Here is a 9,924-nt window from a genome sequence, read left to right on the forward strand (position 1 = left end):
CAATAATATAAATTATATGTAGATAACCAAAAACATAATAAAAACTCAACAATACATAAGGAATCAATCTCGACTTTGTTTTAGAGAATAATAATATAGTTCATATTAATTCTTTTTATAAGTTGATATAAATTTATATCATTTTAAAGAGAAAATTATTACATTTTAAAGTAGATAATTTTTATAAAATAAAATTTAGTTTAAAAATACAATTTATAAAATCAAACTTTAATAATGGCATTATATAAACATTCAATGCGAAAGAGAAAAATTAAATAGAAATCCTTAATTGTATTCTGTTTTCATAATTATAATTTATTTTAATTTTTATATCATTTTTAACTTTTAATTAAGTAAGTTTGTCACATTTTTTGAATTAATTTTTTTTATAATATAATGTTTGTATTACTTTCTAACATATTTGCCTTGTGTTAAATTAATACAAAAATTTGAGTGGACTGTTTAGGACACATAAAGTGTGTCAAATTTAACACAAATTTTCCAACTGTGTTGAAGGGTTAAAAATTGTTTTCTAAAAGCAGTAATACGTACATTCTCATCATAATAAACGTCATCTGAAAGACTAATAGCAATAGTGATGAGTTTAACGCGGCACTATAATTCATAAAATGTTGCGTCTCGTGGAGAAATCAGGGCGAATGAGCGCGTTTTACGCGAATACGTTTTTTTACGCGACGGGGGTGGGATTAGGAGATGTTACTAACGAGAACAACAACATCGGCCAGGATCGCCAACGCATAAACGCAACGTGTCGTTAACGCCGGTTATGGAACTTCCGAGTTTCTTGCCCATTAGCCCTGTAGCGGGAGGTCGTTGCCGCGTCACGAACTTCTGGCTGTTACTTTACCGCACAATCGTAAATGTATTAATAAATAATAACGAATCTGCCCATACGCCACCCACCACCGCGTAATAGTAACCTTCCATCGTCCGATTCTGCAGAGATGACTACGAATCCCGTGTTTTGTCCCCTTCGGCTAGATGTCGACCATCCTCTCGACCCATTTCCCTTCGCAATAATCGCGCTAGAGTTTGTGTTCACATTTGTATCACTTTATGTTCCAATTTGACGTTGCTTGTATAATAATAATCGTCGATTATTATTACAATAATCGAGGGCGCAAATGGATAGAGAAATCCTATTGAGTTTTCTTATCAACGTCTAATTGTTCTAAATTATTATTCCGTGCTCTGTTATTTATTTCGAAAGTACATAGATCGAACATCGCAACGGGCCACTTTAAATTTAAATCGAAATTAATCGCGGGTTATAGCGAATTTATTTTGGTCAGCAGATTCTGTTCGCGACACAATCATTGGTATTAACGCGCTAAAGAAATGGCCGTTATTTTATTTAATTGATAATTAATAGTAATTAAATTAATAAATTTATATAAATTTATATTACTGATATCCAATTTTGTAAATTTTTTTCTCTATTCAATAAATTTTAATCTTCAGTACATACGATAGATCATTTGTGTCCGGCACGTTTTCTTTTCTTTGAAATACTAGGAACATCTGGATAAATAATGGTCTCTATTTCTTTGCTTTCTTTTTAACACACAGCCCTACAAATGCTTTCTAAAGATATCAAAGTATATGTAAGAATTATTTAATAACTTTTATATATTTGTGTGGAAAAGTAATGAAAATTAACCTAGACCCATAGTATAATAAAAGACTGAAAAATCATTGTATTAACTCTTTGAGGACCTTTTTTAACAAAGTAACTTATAGAATATCTTACTTTCCAAAAGTTTTCGGGATCGTAAAATTTGATTCTGGTTTTAGAATTGTAAAATTCAAATTTAAAACAATAATCTGATTATCGTGAAACTCAGTTTTAGGAGATTCTTGATATCTGTGTTTGAATGTAGCTTAAACATATCAAATTTCAAAATAGTAAATCCATGAAGGAAGACCTAGTGTCACAAGATTCATAATTAAAGTTTGAAAATTCGTTTGGAAATCAATATACCAAGTGTTTATGTGTTAAGCATGAGCTTCAAATAAAGCGAAACTGAACACGTGATGTTTTTCGCAATTAAAAGCTGCCTAAAATCGAGTTTGAGGAGAAAAAATAATCAAACTATTTGTTAAATTCTATATTTTTTAAATTCTATCTCATATTGGATTCACTATATTGAATTTTTTATTTTTGACCTCAGATTCGAATGAAGCATTATCAAATTACTACATAGTTCAAGTTTTATAAAAACAGGTGAGCATTTTATAAAATAAAAGGGGGTGACCCCAAACGGGGTCGCCGGTTCACAAAGGGTTATAAGGGTTAATGTGACATTTACAAATTAACTTGTCTGTATAATGTAAATTCGATAAGACCTTTACAAAATGACGAGAAATCTTTTCTCGTGATACTTTTAACTGTTTCTTTTCTATCTAATATCTTCGTGTATCTAAACTGAATATTATATCTCAGGACATAAACTGCTACAGTGTAATGCGGTGCAACTAGGAGCTTTCAGCGCAAGCAATACGGGGAGCGAGTAGGATGAAAAAATTGGAGGGAAAAAGAGCACATCGCCTGTGCGGTAGGGATAGCTGGGGGGCAGCTTTTATATTACGTGCGTTTTATAGTAGCCACACAAATACATACATGTATAGGTATCTATGTGCGCGCGTGGCCGCGTTTATCGTCACTCGCTGCATTGTTTAGAACACATAAATAGAATTTCCAGTTCCTTACCTTTAAATTTTTTTTTTTGTAGAGACACAAGTTATCATCCCATAAAATCCAAATACCATAAAACAATTTTAATTTTTAAATTGACGCCTTAATTACTATATTCCAAATAATAAATAAATTTACAGTAGCTTACTCAAAGCATCAAATTAGCCAAATTTACGAACAATTACAGGTCTTTCGTTAGGAATGTTGTACCGTTCTAAAAAGCATTTATAAATATCATATTATCAATTATTATCAAAATGTACATATAACAAATGTGTTTGTTTTTAAAAATATAAAACGTCCCGTCAAGTCTAACGTATTTTCATATCAAATGTTTAGAGCTTAATGCGGACGCATAAAATGCAAGCACGCGAGGAAAAGAAAGTGTCAAGATTTATGAGTAAAGAGGCCGGGCGATTGTTTCATTTCAAGAACGATATTCGAGCGCCACTGTATTATCCGCTACGCGTAAAAGAGACTTCTTGCGTTATTTTCCTCTCTTTTTCGCTCCTTTAGTCGCTGCGTTATAATCCCGCGTTTTCTAGCGCAAACGAAACATCGCGAGATTTATCCTGAAAATACATCGTGTGCCCGACATCATGCAATTAAACGCCAGCACTATAGCACGAAAGAGAATAGTAGAGAACGAGGAAAGAAAGTGCGAGAGTCTACTGAAGTAGGATAGGGAGAGAAAAAAAGAGTAAGGGCGACACGCTGTAAAAGAAAATAGAAAGAAGGTGAGAGAAATATAGAATTGCCGGAAAAATTGTGTAATCGCTTAAAACAATGCTATTCACTTGTCGTGAACTTGAGAAGTAATGGGTTCTTACTTGGCGCAGATCTGAGCGAGTAGAACGATTTCTTTGTATAGATAAAACTTTTAACGCGAATCATCTTTCTCCATTATAAGATATCGCTGATCAATCGTACCTTTTCGCAAAGGTTTTTCATTCGTAGAAATTATTAGCTATTACTGCAGACAAGAAAAATTGCAAAATAAAACTTAAGGGGACCTAAAGTCCTTTATGAATTTTACTGACTATTTTTTGAATAAGTATTTTTTTAACTTGCCTTCATACACAGATTTAAAAATCCTTTTTCATAATTAAAATGTAAATGGTAATGTAGTCCGGCCGACTTTGTGCCAAAAACAAAAAAAGTTGGAAAATTACAATTTTGTTATGAGCTTTTGGCATTCACTCTTAACAATATTTGCTTTATATACAAGTTTTATGCTTTATACGTATAAAACAATCTTGATTTGGACTAGGGATTATATATGAATAAACAATGTTGAGTTCTTGGAATCAGGCTTAAATGTTTAATATAAAAGATTAGTAAATTAAAAAAATTTATCGGTGTGTATGGGCGATATCGAGTAGTGCATACTGATGTGTAAATTACATAAATAGTATATACATAAGTCCTACTAAATCGATAAAACAAACGACTTTAGGACCCCTTAAGATATTAAACTACGACCGCTTTAATACTTAACGCATTAAGCTCGGCAATGGCAGCACATCACAGCGTCATAGCGCGGAGACATTTGCATTACACCAGCAATGAAATGGACCGTTGAAAGTAGTCGAGAAAAGTTTTAAACTCATAATTTACACGAGTCGTAAAAAAATTTCTTTATTCCATGTGACGATACGATCACCACTATCGAGCTTAAGAGGGTTAGTTTAATGAACAGCTAGGATTCTCTGTAAGAGATCGTATTTACCTCGATTGCGTGATCGATGTGGAGGTCTGTGCCTCTGCGAGAGGTTCGATCGTGTTAGAGCCAGCAGGAGCAAAAGAATTGGCAGGAGTCTCGTCGCCGGCAGTCCCATTTCACTTGTCGATCGTTTACGAGCGATTCATTTGCCGTGTATACAAAATTTCGCGCGCACGCCGTCTCTCGTACAGAAACGAGACCCCGAGAGTTTCTGGCTGCCTCAGAAGCTCGTCCTGGCCGCCACGAAGGAAAGCGAAAGTTGGTACACTCAGGAGCTAAATATGATTGCAAAAGTTAATTGACTTGTGCGTGCCGATCACGACGGAAAGCACCTTCCCTGATCGTTTCCGCGGAGAACTTTACTTAAGTATACCGGCGATGGAACCGAATATGGCAGGAAACGGCAGGAACCGCAAGTCTCGTCTCGTCTCGTCTGGCAGAATGTCGAGGCACGCGATGAAGATAGATCGTAGAAAGTTGAGAAAAGTTTTTTACACCGTGTCACGATTTTTCTGCGACGCGATTCTCTTTCTCTCTCTCTCTTCCCCTCTTTCTCGCTCTCTCCGTCTCTCTTTCTGTCTCTTTGCTCTGTGGAAGAGTCGTATTTTTTTTTCTTCCGAGATAACTTCCGATTCATTACTTGCGTTCATTCGGTTCAATTTATCATTAGAGAAAATTGCTGTACAACCGTGAATTTATCCTCCAAAATATAATCGATAATTTAAAGAAATCCCACATTGTCAATGGTCGTTAATCGTAACAAGAAAGGAGACATGAAGAAAAACAGCTTCTTTTTTGCGTTTGTACATTTTTTTTTCTTTTCCTCGATTTTTGCCACGTTTGAATCATAAGATCCGGTCTCGCGATTTATGCAATTTCTCACCTGGATGTTCTCCTTACTCGGTCTATCTCTTTTCCATCCTTACGCGCTGCGACAATTCAGTATTTGTTCGCGCGGATTAAGCCGGATTGCGCGGTGCGGTTGCGATAAAAGCCGAGGAAATTGTGCGCCCCGGTAAACAGACAATGGCCGTATGCCGCCACGACGCGCTCTGTTTTTCAATTATTTTTAATTATTTTCTGAATGACGGCCCGCCGCCGTCGAGTTTGATGCACGCCAGCCACGGTCTTCAATCTCGCTTCCCCGTTGCATTGTCGGCGCTGTCGCGGTTTCTCCATTGTGTCACCGGCTTTTCTTCTACTGTACTCCAATTTTCCAATATCGTTAACATTTATCGCGTTACATATTATTTAACCGATTTTGATAAATCCAATCGCAATTAACCACCACAATAGTGCATCGAGATTGAAAACATTTTCATGCTTCTCTTTTCCTCCGCGTACAAATTTTTATTATTAATCTTCCAGAGCTGACGGTAAAAATTTGTAACACGGTTACTGACGCTAAGTCTGTAGGACCCATTTATGTTAATTAAAATACATTAATTAGTTTTAACCAAATTGACATAACTATGAAAGAAATAAATACTAAATATATTTTAATAAGAATAATTTACATATGTAATATAAGAAATGTTTAATTTTTTGACATTTTTGACATAGAAATTTATAATTAAATGGGATAAATAGACCATCAGCTTCGGGGATTAAAAATATGTATGACGAATATAATTATTGTCGCAGTTTCAAAAATATTTAATTCTCGACTGTAAATATTTAATTTTTGTTTAATATCTAATTCAGCAAAGAAAAACGTGCATAACGCGAAATTTCAATGAGTTTCTTACAATAATAATGGATAATACTTTTTTATACGTCAGTCTTTTTATCACTTGGATTATCCGATTGAAATTGTTTATAAAAGTTGCCATTATCTTGATTATAATGCAAGAGGACACCGACCGGGTGACGGTGCTTTCCGCGATCGCGCTTTCGTATTAGTGGCAGGAATACCATGCGTAAAAGCACGTCGCGAAGATGCATGCTAGACTTTCGTTACGTGCCTCGGAAGGATTTACTCGGGGAAAAACTCATGTTCGCTTTTACTCGAGTAGCAAATAAGATTTTTTCGGACTCCGTGCCCTACATTTACTCCGCAATTTAATTTCGGATGTAAAGAAACCTCGATGGATTAGAAACTGGGTGACAACGTTCGTCGCAAACTCGTAACCCCGCACTTTACGACGCGCGTCAATCTCGGTCCGGATTTATTCGTCGAGATCGTAAAGGGAAATTATACAAGCGCTGTTAGAAATTACGTGAATTCTGTCACTGACGGTGAGAAACGAGTACATCTAACGCCGGCTTAACTTCACAAATCGCCCAGCCATACGGGTTACGTACATTATGCACGAGCCTCGGTCGTTCGGGAAGGTACTTTCCTGGGCTCTAGTGAAACACGCCTTGCACCTCGAGCAAAACAAGTTACGTCCACTTCAGAGAAACGTAACCGTGATCACGAAAAGTCTTCCGAGCGCGACGATCGAAATTTGCGGGGGTCGAAACAGCCGCACCAACAAATCGATCGTGGTCAAAGGTGACATTATTAGACGGCACGACTTCTCCGCTAATTAAAAGCGTTACTTTACCGCCAGAATCTACGAACCTACGACTTTTCCTGGACGAATCATCGGCAATGGATCTGAGAATGCGATCAACCTTCCTCGATCGAAAGCGGGAGAGGAATGAAGACGTCGCGTTGACCAAATCTGAACTAGCACACTGTTAGTTGTCATAGAAGAAAGAATCATCGAATATAGGGATATTTTACTACGACTGTCAACAGAAATGTGGGAGGTATTAAACTACTTTATGTTTTTTCCTCTCTTCAAACGCTCTCCCTCACTATTACATTCGTAATGTCAAATTATACTCAACTTGAGGTGTTAATCATTTCTATAGGTCACCATTACTTTTACTCAATGCGTCATTAATTTAATTAAAACAATGGCGATAGATCAATATAAATCCTATATTTAAGACTGTCTTAATCATAAACTAATTAGAGAGTCGTATTAATATTTTAAGATACTATTTAAGACAAATAAAAATGAACTGTGAATACTTTAGGTCTTGATTATGGGTCTTGAATAATTTAGTTCAAGAAAATGTATTAAATTTTACTCAAACTTAGTTTATTATTTATTAAATGCAGACGTAATTGTGAATGATGTTTATTTTGAAACTAACCACAGAAATGTAATTCACAGAATAACGTGATTTACGTTTTAACACATATGAAAGTTGAAAATAACAAAATATTACTTAACTTAACAGATTGGGTTATCATTGCTCCTTTGATGTCTAACAGTACTGTATGATGCATCAGCACGACAACGCCGAGTCATCGGCGATGACTCTTGCTCTCATATTTCATTGTTGTGCTCGTGAAACCGGACGTAAGCTACTTGCAACCTTGGAACGGATTCATGTTCAAATGTGAACCTTTTGACAAAGATTTGACGAAAGAGACAGAGTGAGCGCGAATGAGAAACTGGAACTTTGGAAGAACTCGCGTGTTAGGTTCATTAATGACTCATTTGAGCAAAGAAAGAGTAAAAGAAGAAAAAAATGAAAAGGCTAAATATATTTGTGCCTTTCGTCTTCTCGATGGGGATAATTTTGGATGAAGGATTAGCTGGATTCCCGGGCGACATGCTTCACAAATGCGGACTGCACTTTTCCACCCCTCATAAAGCATGAACATCGAAGAGACGTTTAAATATATACGGAGCGATGAAATAGACGTCATAAATTCAGGAACATGCCTATGCATAGAAAAGTTTCGCAACGAGAGCTAGCGCGAAAAACTTTTCTAGGTTATAAACGAAGTAAGAGATATAATAAAATATTAAAATAATTTATCAGATCTTGAAATCGCGATCTAACGCTATCGCAACTTTGCATTCATTTCTATGTACAATAATTTTGTTTTTTTAAGTTTTTTGATTAAAAAATGAAATTTGCTGAAAGGAATCTTTTCATTCAAAGAAAATACATCAGATTAAAAAGTCTACTTTTATATTCACTCAAAGTTCTTTTGAATGATTCAATATACAGACGTTATCTTAAGTTTGCAATTTTAATTTCGTCATCGGCTCATATAACTAAAATGTTAATGGAATATATTTAGTCTTATAGCGGACGAAGAATTTGATAGTACTAAGAATGAAAATGGATACGCCGATTAAGTCGAATGAATTTTGTAACGCGACACCATTTATGAATAGACCGATAGAAGCTGAGGATCAAAGATCGTACAGTCAGCCAAGGAAAACAGAGGGTCCGATCCGAAACAGATGAGAAAATTAGCTTAACGTTAGCTTGACGAACGACAGGCTTATTTAAGATATCAACAATAACACCTGGATCAGTCATTTCCGAAAACACTACTTACACCGAGTTAGAAACAAAACGTGTAGAGAATCAACATAGAATTTTCTTCGGGATGACTAGCAAGCGTGTGGAACGATAGATCGAGCTTTCACCCTCGTACTCACACAATTATCGTCAATTACATCGCTCCGACGAACAGCGACTCTATCAGCCGGATAATCGCATGCCTTCCTGTATAACCGAACTACCTGCAGTCTAATTCAATTCGGCGGCGCATTTAGCAGGAAGCGCACCACACGATGTTCGAATTTTTCGCGCAAAACGTCGCGGAACGCAACCTTGACTTTTGTTGTCGAAAACAGCGGGCTTTTGCTCGAGGTGCCAGTCGCACCCATCCGTCAATTCAAGTTCATACCACCCGGCTCCGATAATTCAACTTGCGAACTTTCGGTCGGCTTGACTTCTCCTTTATCTGCCGGTTAGCGAGCGGCTTGTGCCGCCGACGCAGCAGAATCGCGATCCTCCGCGATACTATCGTCGGCGCGTACCGGGACCGGACTAGGAGCGCGGACTAGGAGCGACCGACCCGTCGTGTTCCGAGCGAGTAACTGTCGGCCGAGAGAAGTGTGGGAGGTCTTGCAGGTACCGCGGCTCCGTGGCGTAATGGCAATCACGCGGGCGGCCGACACGGTCTCATGCCAACCCTTTGGCGCGCTTCGACCTCTCGGTAGTTTCCGGCGTTCGCTCGGCGCCGCTCGACGTCGTCCGTCCTGTACTGAGAGTCGGCGCCGAACCGTCCGCGAGATGAACTCGCAGATGAACTCCTCTGATCTCGTTTAACCTTTTTTTCTTTTTTTTATTCTTATAACACATCAGCATTTGAACTTTACGAGCTTTTGAAGTAACAATGTCAAACTAAGTTAAAGGACACATATAAATCATAAATTATTCGAATTGAGAAATAGATATTTATAATAATTATTCTCACGATACGTGTATCGAACAGATTAGGATTAAAGAGATTAAGAGGACTAAAGGAATGAGAATTGAAATTGTGTGTTTTTAGGTGGACCATGATGATCTTGAGAGTCTGAGTAGCAAAAATATTATCTCGACAATTGATTTTACTAATTTTCAACGTATCACGTAAACACATGAACAAAACTGACTATTTCACATCTTACTTAGA

General features: G+C 36.9%; 1 protein-coding gene across 1 annotated transcript in view; it reads right to left on the reverse strand.

The window, feature by feature from the left end:
- Positions 1 to 9,305, reverse strand: part of trol (terribly reduced optic lobes) — a 104,981-nt gene extending 95,676 nt beyond the window's left edge. The window contains exons 1-2 of the mRNA XM_018507644.1: positions 9,151 to 9,305; positions 4,446 to 4,714 (exon numbers count right to left, since the gene is read on the reverse strand). Of these exons, the coding sequence (XP_018363146.1) occupies positions 4,446 to 4,554 (109 nt within the window). The 5' untranslated portion in view covers positions 4,555 to 4,714; positions 9,151 to 9,305. The remainder of the gene's footprint in view (positions 1 to 4,445; positions 4,715 to 9,150) is intronic.
- Positions 9,306 to 9,924: the final 619 nt, after the last annotated feature.

This window comes from Trachymyrmex cornetzi, unplaced genomic scaffold (genome assembly GCF_001594075.2).
Source record: "Trachymyrmex cornetzi isolate Tcor2-1 unplaced genomic scaffold, Tcor1.1 scaffold245, whole genome shotgun sequence".
Classification (NCBI taxonomy): Eukaryota; Metazoa; Arthropoda; class Insecta; order Hymenoptera; family Formicidae; genus Trachymyrmex; species Trachymyrmex cornetzi.